This window comes from Nelumbo nucifera, chromosome 2, assembly GCF_055504915.1.
Source record: "Nelumbo nucifera cultivar China Antique chromosome 2, China Antique-T2T, whole genome shotgun sequence".
NCBI classification, from domain to species: Eukaryota; Viridiplantae; Streptophyta; class Magnoliopsida; order Proteales; family Nelumbonaceae; genus Nelumbo; species Nelumbo nucifera.
Genome location: NC_142650.1, coordinates 24,450,697 through 24,465,869, shown reverse-complemented (window position 1 = coordinate 24,465,869; position 15,173 = coordinate 24,450,697). Strand labels below are relative to the sequence as shown.

Genomic DNA, 15,173 nt, shown 5'->3' with positions numbered 1-15,173 from the left:
TGTTCACCAATGGTATGTGGGGCCTACCATGTAAAATGTATGTGGGGTCCACCTTGAAAAATGTATGTGAACCCCACATACATGTCCACTAATGGTATGTCTGGTCTACTTTAAAAAATGTATATAGATCTCACGAGGTTCCTTGGTCCACACACAAGACTTGCCAATTCAATCAAATAGTCTTTGATCTTCCAATATCTATTTGTCTTTTAACTGTCGTATCTTGTTACAGATCTTTTGGAAAAGACTTGCCAAAATAAGGCACGTAATTTCCACGATTCCGTCTATTCTTTTGAATTATAGCAGAAGGGTAATTTGGGTATAAAAAGAAGGGTCTATGATTATGAATTTATGATTTAAGAAATTCATTTGTCCGTTAATGGATATAATAAGGCGAACTCTAGCGCATCATTATTAGGTGATCCCTAGCGTTTAAGCTGTCCAAGCTTTCATCACAACTGGGCTTCTGGCCGCTCAATCCGGGGGCATGTTTCGGATGGTTGAGATGACAGGGAGTAGCGTAAAACGATGGTGCTCAGTATCAACCTAACACGAAACAAACTGTTCGTTAATTTTCTTTGTCCTGGCGGCGGCGGGGTTGTGGAAAATATTAACGGTGCTAATATGGAAGGAATAGAAGCAAGAAAATTCAAGGGTGTAGAGCCTGTCATCTGGGCTCTGGTAAATTCTCCCGCCATTTTGATGAATGAAGGATTTTTTTTTTTTCAAACGATAAATTAAGTCACGTTTGATTTGGAAATTGAACTTCAACAGCCGCCTAACCCATATTTTCTCACTATATAAGTCTGGGTGTCGCCATGGCTGATTCCTTGCCATCCTCCTTCATATTAACAACATAGCGAGGTGGCCGAACCCCATCTCTGATTTTGGTTGCTGCAGCTCTAGGATTATGTAAACCAGCTTTGCATGCCTGAATCTTGAAGAAAGTTTCTGGGTTTCTTGTTGGGTTCACAGGGCATCTGTGGGTCCTGCTGTTTGGTGTGGTTCAATGGAGAGTGCTGATCTTTATAAGGTCAGCAGTTTACGCAGAAACAGTTCCGTCTGGAGGAACAGTGCAGTTGAGGTTTTCTCGAGATCTTCTCGAGAAGAAGATGATGAAGAAGCCTTGAAATGGGCTGCTCTTGAGAAATTGCCCACTTATAATCGTTTGAGGAAAGGTATCCTCATTGGTGCAGGAAGTGAGCTCAGTGAGATTGATATTGGAAGTCTTGGAATTCAAGAGAAGAAGGATTTACTGGATAGACTGGTACGAGTTGCGGAGGAGGATAATGAGAAGTTTCTCTCGAAGCTCAAGAACCGGATTGATAGGTTGGAAACACTTTATTATTGTTGGAAAGAAAAATAACAAACTTATATGTTTTATATTCTTCTAAATTTATCAGACTTTTGAGGTTCTTGTCTGTATTTTTTATGAACTTTGTTTTATCCTAATATCTCTGTTTTGGGTTTACTCTGTTTACTGGTTTTATATAGAGTTGGAATTGATATTCCTACCATCGAAGTCCGTTTCGAGCATCTTAGCATTAATGCAGATGCTTATGTAGGAAGCAGAGCTCTACCTACAATCCTCAACTTCTCTGTTAATATAGTAGAGGTAAGCTACTGCAGATATAGATCATTTTTACATCAGTACTGAAGATATACACCATTATGCATATTTTACGAAACTGTGTCTTGAATCCTGTTTACATGTCTTGCTTACTTTGTAATTTATCCTTTTTTCAAAGGGGTTGTTGAATCATCTCCACCTTCTTCCAAGTAGAAAGAAACCATTTTCGATCCTTCAAGATGTCAGCGGAATTATCAAGCCTTCTAGGTGGGAAGATCAACGTTTAAATTTTGAACTGAACTTTAGTTGATTTTGTTTTCACACATTCTAATATAGAATCTTCATATCATTCTTATTTTACTTCTTCAATCTTGCAGAATGGCCTTGCTCTTAGGTCCCCCAAGCTCAGGAAAGACCACCTTGCTCTTGGCTTTGGCTGGAAAGCTTGATCCAGATCTAAAGGTAGGGGCTTTTCAATCCATTTCTTGTTGTTACCATTAATGTTCTTGGAAAATCAAGGTGATGTCGAATGTGTATGTTTCATGCTTGGAGTGTTGATATATCTAGATTTTGGATAATTTCTTTAATAAATTAAAAAATTGTCCTTTGGAAAATTTTCATTCATCTTCTTATCTAAACATGGATGTTCATATTTTTGTTTTCCAAACCATCAGGTTTCTGGGAGAGTAACTTACAATGGCCATGGACTGGATGAGTTTGTTCCACAGAGGACATCAGCCTATATCAGTCAACATGATCTTCATATTGGAGAAATGACTGTGAGAGAGACATTGGCTTTCTCTGCTAGGTGTCAGGGCGTTGGCACAGGTTATGGTAAGTCATAGATGATATTTCTTTGTACAATTACTTAATTTAGTCAGAGGAGCTTCGCAGATTAAATCTCTTTTTTATCCCTTTCCACAATCTGCAGAGATGTTGGTGGAGTTGGCAAGAAGAGAAAAGGCAGCAAATATCAAACCTGATCCTGATATAGATGTTTACATGAAGGTAAGAAAATGAAACTCTTTTGCAATGGAGACCTTTCAAGAGATATGGATGGTTTTTAGACAAGATAACATGTAGTTTATCCATCCTGGGAAACAAAATTTTGGTGTTTTGGAGCTGGAAAGGGTTTTAGATCCAGTGGGCTGTGCCCTTTGTTTAATTCCATCTCTTTTATCCCCTTACTTTGTTTACCAAATTTTCTGCTTATAAGAAAAGAATCTTAGTTCCTGAAATTTAATTCCATGGCGGTTGAATTCCTCTGTTTGCACACACTTGCAGGCATCCTCACTAGAAGGGCAGGAGGCCAGTGTAGTTACAGATTATATTCTAAAGGTATCAACCCTCTACATAAAATCCATAATATAATTATAGAGAACATTTAAGAAGCACCAGAGGACGACAATCTAACAAGTTTCCTCTTTATTCCATTTAAAATTATCAGATTTTGGGATTGGACATCTGTGCTGATACCATGGTAGGTGATGAAATGTTGAGGGGTATCTCAGGAGGACAAAGGAAGCGTGTGACAACTGGTATGCCAATTTATTTTATAACCAAGAAAAGAATCATTTTCCATTTGTAATTTTCATTTGAATTCACTACTTTGTGTTACAACTCAGATGAATTTCTATAGAAACTAACAGATCACTTTTTTCCCTCAGAATCTATTTGTCTTGTTCATTTTGAAACTCTTGTCTGATATGTTACAGGGGAGATGCTGGTTGGACCAGCAAAAGCATTGTTCATGGATGAAATATCTACGGGTTTGGACAGCTCCACAACTTTTCAGATTGTGAATTCACTGAGGCAGTCCATTCACATCCTCAATGGGACTGCTGTTATCTCCCTCCTCCAGCCTGCACCAGAGACCTATGATCTTTTTGATGACATCATTCTCCTCTCAGATGGGGAGATCGTTTATCAGGGGCCCCGTGAAAATGTGCTTGAGTTCTTTGAATCTATGGGCTTCAAATGTCCTGAGAGAAAAGGGGTTGCTGATTTCCTGCAAGAGGTAAGCAAGGCCCTGAATCTAGGCTCCTTTTTCTCTTTTCTTCCCTCATCCATTTGATCGTTGTGAAAGCTGAGTTCTTCCTGGGTATGACAGGTGACATCAAAAAAAGATCAGAAACAGTACTGGGCACGGAAAGATGTACCATATAGTTTTGTTTCCGCCAAGGAATTTGCAGAGGCATTCCACTCATTCCACGTTGGCAAGAAACTAGAAGAAGAGCTTGCAACCCCTTTTGACAAGACCAAGAGCCACCCAGCTGCTTTATCAACTAAGAAGTATGGTGTTAGCAAAAAGGAACTGTTGAAAGCTTGCAGCTCAAGAGAATTCTTGCTGATGAAGAGAAACTCATTTGTTTACATCTTCAAGATGACACAAGTATGAGCATTTTATTGAAGTGTTTTTGTTGAAGCCAACTTAATGATTCTAATTCTTCTCTTCCTGCTTCCAGCTTACAATTGTAGCTTTGATCACAATGACAATCTTCCTACGTACCAAGATGCACCGACGAGACGACACTGATGCTGGGATTTTTATGGGCGCTCTGTTTTTCACTCTTATCATGATTATGTTCAATGGATTCTCAGAGATGGCCATGACAATCCAAAAGCTTCCAGTCTTTTACAAGCAAAGGGATCTCCTCTTCTTTCCTGCATGGGCATATTCTCTCCCCACATGGATCCTTAAAATACCAATTTCATTTATGGAAGTTGCAGTTTGGGTATTCATTACTTATTATGTCATTGGTTTTGATCCAAACGTTGAGAGGTAAATACTGGATAAATTAAATTGTAGTTACTCGATCTACCACCTGCTCATATTTAGATTTCATGTTTGCCAATTTCAGGTAATAACCCCAGGAAATTTTATTGCTGCAGGTTGTTTAGACAGTATTTTTTACTCCTACTTGTCAATCAGGTGGCTTCTGCACTGTTCCGATTCATTGGATCAGTAGGAAGGAATATGATTGTTGCAAACACATTTGGGTCATTTTCATTGCTTGCAGTTCTGGTTTTGGGTGGCTTTATTTTGTCACGAGGTATATTCAAAATAAACTACAAAGCATGCTTTTGCACTTAAATTGAGCTTATTCATCATTCCTCTTTGCAATGTTATCGTATTGGCATGTTTATTTATTGCAAAAATAACTTTGTGATTTCCACAGAGAATGTAAAGAAATGGTGGATATGGGGTTATTGGGTGTCACCTCTGATGTATGGACAAAATGCATTAGCAGTAAATGAGTTTCTCGGGAAGAGTTGGAGACATGTAAGTCTTTGGATTGGGGAAAAAAACTAAAAAGAAGAGAATATCCCATTTAAAATCAACTAAAGTAAATAAACTATGTTATTGTAGGTACCTCTTAATAAAACAGAAACACTTGGAGTATCCGCGATCAAGTCCCGTGGATTCTTTGCAGAGGCACGTTGGTATTGGATTGGAGTAGGGGCAATGATTGGATACATCTTTCTGTTCAATTTCCTTTTTACTGTGGCTCTAACTTATCTCAATCGTGAGTATCGTCTCTACATTTCTAAATTTTCAGATGTTGGGTATCAAGTTCTAATACGTGGATAATGTTCCTGCAGCATTTGAGAAGCCTCAAGCAGTTATATCTGAAGAGACTCTGAGCAACAAAGACACAAGCAGAACTAGAGAAGTAGAAGGCTCTTCCTCTCAAGGAATGAGTTCCACTGGTCGTACCACATCTGGAGGTGATTGAAATCTCCATATTTTATTATGTTTTGAAAAGTCATACTTTATAAAATGGATTAAATTGATTGATATGATTGCAGAAAGACAAGATGAAATTAGAAGAAGTGTCTCATCTGGGTTTTCATCTGTAAGGGCAGAAACCATTGATGAAGTTAATGAGAATACTAGACGGGGCATGGTTCTTCCATTTCAACCTCTTTCCATCACATTTGATGAAATTAGATACTCTGTAGATATGCCACAGGTACTCCTTAAGTTTCACAAAAAATAAGTGGTAAATTAGCCTGTGAAATAGAGTTCATTTCTTCAACATCCCATCAGTCATGGCTAATAACCTATTCTTCAAACTGAATTTGCAGGAAATGAAAAATCAAGGTGTTACTGAAGACCGGTTAGAACTTTTAAAGGGTGTGAGTGGAGCTTTTAGGCCAGGAGTCTTAACAGCATTAATGGGTGTCAGTGGTGCTGGTAAGACCACCTTAATGGATGTATTGGCTGGAAGAAAAACAGGTGGATATATAGAAGGAAACATCACCATATCTGGTTACCCCAAGAAGCAGGAGACATTTGCCCGAATATCAGGATATTGTGAGCAGAACGATATCCACTCTCCCTATGTTACAGTGTATGAGTCCCTTCTATATTCTGCTTGGCTCCGATTACCTCCCGACGTTGATTCTTCAACAAGAAAGGTAGGTTAGTTGATTGGTTTGATGTTTTGATCTGTTTTTTCTGTTGTTTTATCTAGTTATAATGTTATACAGATTGGCGAAAAACTAACAACTAATGCGTGCAGATGTTCGTTGAGGAGGTCATGGAGCTTGTGGAGCTGAACTCTTTGAGGGAGGCACTAGTTGGACTGCCTGGTGTAAATGGTCTCTCAACCGAACAACGCAAAAGATTGACCATTGCAGTTGAGCTTGTCGCAAACCCTTCTATAATATTCATGGATGAGCCAACTTCAGGACTTGATGCCAGGGCTGCTGCAATTGTGATGAGAACAGTGAGGAACACTGTGGACACAGGAAGAACAGTTGTGTGTACCATTCACCAGCCAAGTATTGACATATTTGAAGCATTTGATGAGGTAATAAATGTTATAGATCAAATAATTAGCAATCTGTTGTGGGATATTTCTTTTATGCGAGATACTGAAGTCCATTAATATGGGATTACAGTTATTTCTAATGAAGCGAGGAGGACAGGAAATCTATGTGGGTCCATTAGGGCATCATTCTTGCCATCTGATCAAGTATTTTGAGGTGAGGACTAACAAACATTCAACTGTGAAATGGAAATTGTTCTCTTTAGAACATCAAATTTATACTGTATAAATACTGATGAAAATGGCTGTATTGACCAAGGGAATTGAGGGAGTAAGCAAAATAAAAGATGGTTATAATCCAGCAACATGGATGTTGGAGGTGACTACAACAGCACAAGAAGAAATTCTAGGGGTAGATTTTACTGAGGTGTACAAGAGGTCTGAACTTTATAGGTATGTTAATTTGTACAAGCATGCTCCTTCCTAAGACAGTGATAGCTTTGTTGTTGTAGTTATTATTGATATTTTATCATTGTCTCAGGAGGAACAAATCTTTAATTGAAGAACTAAGCACTCCTTCTCCCGGTTCTAAAGACCTTTACTTCCCTACAAAGTATTCACAGCCTTTTATCACCCAATGCATGGCTTGCCTATGGAAACAACACTTGTCATATTGGCGCAACCCATCGTACACTGCAGTGAGATTTCTATTCACAACATTCATAGCCCTTATGTTTGGGACAATATTTTGGGATCTTGGTTCCAAGAGGTAATTCATGTTAGAAGAAACTAGAGAGCTCCATGATCTTTATTATTTATCCTCTTTAGTTGGTTTAACTTGATCTCAAAATTGGAAATTTCAGAGGAAGGAAACAGGATCTTATTAATGCAATAGGTTCTATGTATGCTGCTGTTCTTTTCCTTGGGGTCCAAAATTCCTCAGCTGTTCAGCCTGTTGTGGCGGTAGAACGGACAGTCTTTTACAGAGAGAAAGCAGCTGGAATGTATTCGGCTTTACCATATGCCTATGCACAGGTACTTTGTATATCTTTCCTTGAGATATTAAACAAAGCAAATGCCCAGGTTTTCTAATAGGAAATTAATCTATTCATCTTTATGTTCTTACTGAATTTCTTTCGGTTACTCACAGGTGATGATTGAGCTTCCACATATCTTTGTGCAAGCCTCAGTATATGGGGTCATAGTTTATGCCATGATTGGATTTGAATGGACAGCTGCAAAGTTCTTTTGGCATATATTTTTCATGTACTTCACATTGTTATACTTCACATTCTATGGGATGATGGCTGTGGCTGTCACTCCAAATCACAATATTGCTGCCATAGTTTCCTCTGCTTTCTATTTAATATGGAACCTCTTCTCAGGATTTATAGTCCCACGAACAGTAAGTTTCAAAGATCCCCTATGTGCTCCTACAATGTCAACTTTCTTTAAAAGGTAGTGGTACTAACATCTAAAGCTTTTATGGTTGATTCCAGAGGATTCCTGTCTGGTGGAGATGGTACTATTGGGCTTGTCCTGTTGCTTGGACCTTGTATGGATTATCTGTTTCACAGTTTGGAGATATAGAAGACAGACTTGATACAGGGGAAACAGTCGAATCTTATCTTAGAGAATATTTTGGATTCAAACATGACTTTCTGGGTGTGGTTGCTGCTGTAATTGTTGGCTTCACAGTGCTCTTTGTATTCATCTTTGCCTTTTCAATAAGAGCATTCAACTTCCAGAGGAGATAAGAAAGATATTGCAGCTAGTAGAACCAGGATAAAAATTGGATGATGATGACAAAGTTGTTGACAATCCCATTCTCGGTATACATCTTTTGGAGGGATTCAGGTTGTACATAAGGAAATATCTGTGGAACTTGTTGGGGTTAATGTTTTATTTTAATTCATTGGTTTGTCAATCTTAGGTACATTGTGTATTCTGTTTCATGGTTGATTAACAGCAAAGTAGAAAAAAAAAAAAGAAATTCTTCAAGTTTTTCTATATGTCGCGTATCCACTTTGGTAGCAGATCTAAAAATTCAAGAAACTTTCATATAATTCATTTTATTGCAATTATCCATCTTTAATGCCATATTTAGTTCTTTCCATAAAAATATCAGAGTAGGAGAACCCCATGGTTATATCATCTATTCAGTTTTAGTGCTTTATGCTTTTACTGTGTGGAATTTCATTTTTTAGCCATGTGCGCAATGTACCAAAAGAAAAAATAGATTAAACCATCAAGGAACCATTCAACCTAAAAGCTTATGCAGTTAGATGAGGGCCATGAATAGGTTTTTATTCTCTAACACGCCCTTTCACACAAAAGCTTATTGGGCTTGAAGCGTGAACAAGCACGTGCCCACCCATACCTTGTGCTGAAATTTAATTAATTATAATAGGGAAAGGGTGAGAATCGGACACTACCACTTGGTCAAACTGGCTCTAATATCATCTCAAGGAACTGTTCAACCTAAAAGATTAAACTATTAGGTGAAGGCCCTGAATAGGTTTTTATCCTCTAATAACAACAATCAGACAAGAAGAAACATATAAAACCACAATACAAGATATAAACAAGGAAAAAAAAATAATGTACTTCTACGGGAAAGGCCCTATTCACTATCATAAATTAAATAGTACAACTATGATTACCTCTTAAGGCTCTAATTGTTGCAGTGAAGATCTGAATCCGACCCATGATCAAATCCAATGCAAGGATTAAAGGCATGAATGCTAAATTTTTTAGTAGTTGGATTCATTAACTACTCTGCAACAAGGATAAAATTTAGGATAAACTATTTAATTATGCCTCCTCCGGGATTTTGGTTAAATACTAAGACCTGACCTCAGATTTAACTATTAACTTATACCCCTTTTGCCACAAAACTACAGGGATTTGTTAATGGAAGGGATAGAATCAAGACAGACACGAGTATTTTATCAAAATGCTCTAAATAATAAAATATCATTTTTGCCTCTAAAATGTATATTTTCAAATTGGAAAATAACATTATACTATACATGAACACTAAGGCCATGTTTGGGAGTGCTTATTCAGACCATTAAGCGCTTATTAGTATTTGGGAAATAAGCCTGAAATAAGTGTTTATTTTAAAAATAAGGGCTTACTTCCCAAATTTCCAACTTTTTATAAGTGTTTATACAATAAGCACTTATTTAATTTTTTCTTCCAAAATTATCCCTAATTGAATTTTAAAATGCCACTTATAAAACTATCCCTAGTTGAATTTTATAAAAGTACTTTCGTAAAAGTTGTTTTATAAAAGTACTTTTATAAAGTATTTTTGTAAAGTGCTTTTATGAAAGTACTTTATAAAAGTGTTTTCATAAAAGTATTTTTTAAAAATAATTTCATAAAAGTGTTTTTATAAAAGTAATTTAATAAAAGTGCTTTCAAATGGTATATCATGGTTTTCAAAACTGGATCAAACTGGACGGTCAGATCGGAAAGACTGGTTCCAGTTTTCTCCCAAATCGGACTTTTGCCAAAAAAACGTTGATTTGGTCAGCAAACTGCTGACTCGAGCGGTTGAACCGTTCAACGATTTTGATTGTTTTTTATTTTTATTTTTTGTTAGAACGAGCCATCCATTCGGTTCAAATGGCCAAACCATTCAACCTAAGAACCAGACCCCTGACCGGTTTGTTGTCTAAGTCGATTTTAAAAACCTTGGGGTATATTTTGAAAATTTGAAAGAAGATGAAGGACAAAATAGTCACAAATGCTTATTTAAGTGCTTATTAGAGAAAAAGACTACCAGACGCCCAATATAAAATAAGTGTTTATTTTAAAAATAAGCACTTGAAAAAATTGGGTGCCAAATGTAAATAAGTGCCTATTCGAATAAGCACTTATTTTTAATTTAAGCACTCCCAAACATGGCCTAATTACAGTTTTACCTTTTTCAAGTTTTTGTTTTATTTTCTTTTTCTTGAACCTATTTCAACCTTTCATTATTCTAACCTACATCATTTTGTCCTTTCAACAAATGGTGAAGGATAAAATGTAACTTCTAAAAAATATGTGTCATGTGAACACTTTTCCATCATTAAATTTGATGGCCTGTCAATAGAGGGATGAAATATTTAGGGTACAACTTGGGTGGAACCAAACCGAGTCAGACTAATCGAACGTTCAATTTTACACAGGATTGGTTTGGATTTTTTTTGTCTTCGGGATGGTTTTGGGCCCAAGTTGCCGGGCTTTTTTATTTCTTGGATTAGACCCAAACCTGACCCGACAATACATGTGGTACACACATGTATGTCAAATTTCAGAATGGGCTGTTTGAATAACCCAAGCCCGACCTATATCTAAACCCAACCTAAATACATCAAATTTCAATGCAAGTTAGGCCCGGGCTCAGTCTAGGCTTGGGCCTTAGCATAATTCCTAACATGGGGAGGTTTTAGCATTTGAACAAAGCCCCAAGGATGGTATAAGTAAATTGCCCTCAAATTTAACTATGAATTTGACAATCATGATCCGTTACTATGGGATAAAAGACAAATAAAAAATTGAATGGAGATAACGTGTCAAGCACAGAAGTTGCCAAACCCCAAACAGTGAATGTTAATAAATGCAAATCAACTGAAAGTACAAACATGACATAACACGAAACAAACAACTCTTTTGAATCAAAAACAATGGTACTGTCAGAGTGAAGGTAGTTATGTAAGAAGGCTCGTTTCCAACGAAGTTCAGGGATGAAATGGTTTGTAAGCTTTATTTGACATTTAGGTTGCGTTTGGTTGCAGTGTGCAATTTTATTTATATCAGTACAAATGCATGGGAGTGCAAATAAAAATTATATAAATTTTTGTTTAATTTTATTTTAGGTTTTACTTTATTCTACTTTGTATCTTAATTTACTTCATTTATATTACAGTCAAACAAAATAAATTAATAAAATTTAAAACAAAAATAGAACAGAATTTTTACTCAAATCATTTGCACTGCTATGTTTTTGCATCGGTGTAAATTTATTTGCAATGCAACCAAACACAGCCTTAGCAGAAAAAAAGCCAGTACTCTGTATACTGTATAGGTTGAAAATATGCTCGTTTGAGAGGGCTTTCAGATAGCAGCTTCTGCTGAAGCTGCATGAGCCATGAAACCTAGAAAGCCGTAAAGGTGAAGCTCCATGCCATATATTGCCATCTCGTAAAATAAACGGAGAGACGAAAATAGGCTTATATATGAACCCAAACATCAACTTTCTCTACGTTAACCCGTAAGGCCGTAAGTAGCTTTTTAAAAGTGGCTCACTCAACTCAGATCAATCACTGAATGAATCCGAAACAAGCTCTATAGATAAAGAAAAACTAATAGTTAAAAAATATAATTAAATTCATAATGTAGATTATAATATATAAAGTCTCGAGCTGAAAACATTAAATTCACCCCAACTTGGAAAGGGCTTGGGTTTAGGGCCTTTAGGCCTCTAATACCAATAGCCCAACTTAGCTTAACCCAAGCCGCACTATTGCCCATATATACCATTATATCTAAGGATTTAAATGTTGATATAATACATTTTGATATAGGGCATATTATATCGGTATTAATAAAGGGGATGCAGGGAAATGCTACAATGAGGCTCATGAAAACGAGGCAGGATCTGTTCCTCACAAATGTGCACCTCACATGCACATCCACCGTATATTGAGAATATCTCCCCTGAATAATAATTAATAAGTATGGGCCAATGCATGGTAGGATGTGCATGTGAGGCGCTAGGTGTGAGGAGCAGCTTCAGTCTCCATGAAAACACTCTGCAAGATAGAGTTGATGATTATGGAGAGTTAAGATTATGACACCCGTCGGTTCAAGATACAAGACCCTGAACCATTCAACAGCCCGAAAGAACACCAATATAATGAGTTTGCAAGAGCTTAATAAATGCAATTCACTTGTACATGTTCCTCAAATCTACCTTCTTATTTATAATTGTAAAAAGGATTTGTATGTTGGGAACCTCCTTGAATACAGGTAACCACTTTTGCTTCTAAACTTGCCACTTATCCTCATTTTTAATTGGGCTTCAATCAGGACGAGACTTGTGTATCATAGAGTGGGGTTTAAAGCCTTACTTTTCTCAACCACTTTTGCCAAGTCTTCTATTCTTAACGTTCATAGATGTTGGATTAACTTGGCCCAACATATGTGTACATGTGAAAGAGTATAAATAACTTGTTTGCAAATCATTTTATTTATATGAAAATAAAATACAATATAATAAGATGAAAAGAAGTGATATTGTGTGTCATATTATACACAAAGTGTAAGCAATTAGTCCATTGGTGTGTGGCTATATCCAATGGCAACGGTTTGTCCAATACACCAAGGCTAGATCAACGAGGGCCATATACCACTCAGTCCAACATCTCCCACTTAGCCGTATTGGCCTGAGATGAGATACTTTTATTGATTGCTTCTTAGACCCATTGACCATATACGTGCCTCTTAAAATCACCAACAATGCATGGTTTTGCCAAAGGGTCAGCAATCATTCCTTTAGTAAGCACATATTCAATATGTATTTCATTTTTCTAATGCACATCAAAGATGTAATAGTATTGTAATTTCATATGTTTCCCTTTGGGACTAACTTCACCATTTTTTGGTAGTTTGTATTGCAGCTTAGTTATTATTTCTGATGGTGATTAACTTGCTTGGCATACTTTCTAACTTTAAGTCTTCCAAGAATCTTCTTAACTATACAGCTTCAGTAACAGTAGTGCTACAAGCTATGAATTCAGCTTCCATGGTGTGTCTAGCCACACACCCTTGCTTCTTATTTCCCTAAGAAACTGCTCCTCCACCAAGAAGAAAAATATAGTCAGTTGTTAAGTTTCTTTTATCACAGTCTCCTGCAAAATCAGAATCACAAAAGCCCATTAACTCTATTTCGCTATTGTAAGTCCATTTATAATGTTTTGTTGCATATTGTTTATTTTTCATTTCCTCATACTTTTTTGAGTAGATGACATCATTTCTTTGGATAATTTGGTTCCTTTTTTAATAGGTTTTGTACAATTTCCAAGCTTTCCACAATTGTAACAAGTTACTTACTTTTTGAAGCTTTTCTAAAAATTGAATTTTTTTATGTCACTTGTTTTTCTCCTTAAATTTTCCTTTATACTTTCCTATTCCTATTGGGTTATTATCTGTCTTAGTGGAAGTAGCAATGTTAGCCATCATAGCTTGATCTGATTTCTTTTTGTTTTTAATGCTAATAGTGTAGTGAGACTTTTTAAGTTCAAATCAATTATAAAGAAGTTCAGGGTAATAACTATAGGTTCCCATGAATTAGGTAAGGTATGCAATATAATAAAGATTTGTATTTTTTCAGGAATGGAATTTCTAAATGCAGCAAGATCTTTAATTATCACATTCATGCTATTAATATGATCTTCTACATAATCTGTTTCTTTCATTTTACATGCATAGTATTTCTCGATCAATAATTGCACATAAGCTTCAATAACTTTTCCATAAATTTCGATAATAACATTGAACATAGTTTTAGTATACTTGTATTCTTCAAAAATCAACTCAATATCAGATTCCATTAATGTAAGCATAATAGATCTAGCAATTTTGTTTTCTTTAAGAAATTTAACATAATTACTATCAACAAAATCAGCATCATCATTTTTAGGAATTTCAAGAATATCAGTAGTTAAAATATGTTCTACGTTCTCTCTCAAGGATTCTAACAATCCTATTCCACATAGAAAAATTCGTTCCCTTCAATTTTTCAGTTTTGTTCAGTTCAATAACAGCATAAAAAAGAACCATTAATAATTAAAATTAAGTAAATAAAAAATTAGAGGGACTTAGCTTTGTTTAAAAAGACAAATGATGCTAACACCCTTTATACCTTGTAATTAAAAAAAAGAAACAAAGGCAATAAGCCCAACTAATATATACCAATAATTCAGGATTTAACAAAAATAAGGAACATGTAAACACTTATGAAATTAACAGAAAAAAACAACAATAATAGTAACACGTTACACGTGCTTAGAAGAATTTATGTGATAACAGGATTTATTAATCGGATCCAGAAAAAATCTTGATTAACAAGTTTTCGTGAATCAGTGTGATTACTATTAGGAAAAAAAAACAAGGAACAGCACAATTCTCAAAAAGAAATTAGTTTAATCAATCAAATAACAAGCACTAATGAAACAAAAAACTCAGACCTTATGTGGTAACATTTGAGCTTCGATTTTCAAAACAAAACCCAGAAGCTCAGACCTCAACTCATTCAATGTGTGTTTGTGAAAAATTGAATGAAAATTACCATTTGCATGCACGTGTTCTCATAAAATCAGTGTGATTAATGGTAGCACAGTTCCCCAAAAAGGCCTAGCACGAAAACATCAACGAAATAAAATAAAATAAAAACTTCAGCTCTCAACACGTTATATGTATATTTGTGAAAGCAAATATCCTCCTTTCTGTTTTTGTGGGAAAACCAGATATACTTGTGACAGAGCAATCAATCAAAACAAATATGAGATCTTCGCTTCAGTTACGGTAATCCACCAGTTAATCCGGCTATTATACCACTGAAAACATTTTGTAAGATAGAACTGATGATGATGATGATGATGAAAGGTTAGGAATAGGATACCCATCAGCTCGATCATTCAACAGCCTAAGGAACACCAATATAATAGATTTGCAAGAGCTTAATAAATGCAATTCACTTGTACATGTTCATCAATTCTATCTTCTTATTTATAGTTATAAAAAGGATTTGTATGTTAGGAATCTTCTTGAAT

The 15,173-nt window shown here is 35.8% G+C and overlaps 1 protein-coding gene across 1 annotated transcript; it reads left to right on the top strand.

Annotated features, from left to right (window-relative positions):
• The first annotated feature begins 832 nt into the window (after positions 1-832).
• On the top strand, positions 833-8,353 carry LOC104595282 (pleiotropic drug resistance protein 1-like). Its single transcript, XM_010255954.3, has 24 exons — positions 833-1,329; positions 1,495-1,615; positions 1,749-1,837; positions 1,948-2,032; positions 2,245-2,404; positions 2,502-2,578; positions 2,855-2,908; positions 3,018-3,108; positions 3,286-3,587; positions 3,681-3,962; positions 4,036-4,352; positions 4,463-4,623; positions 4,750-4,853; positions 4,941-5,097; positions 5,174-5,299; positions 5,381-5,544; positions 5,660-5,992; positions 6,097-6,387; positions 6,479-6,562; positions 6,665-6,798; positions 6,887-7,114; positions 7,209-7,380; positions 7,496-7,750; positions 7,845-8,353. The coding sequence occupies exons 1-24, from the start codon at positions 1,010-1,012 to the stop codon at positions 8,100-8,102; spliced, it is 4,365 nt and encodes a 1,454-aa protein (XP_010254256.1). The 5' UTR covers positions 833-1,009; the 3' UTR covers positions 8,103-8,353.
• Positions 8,354-15,173: the final 6,820 nt, after the last annotated feature.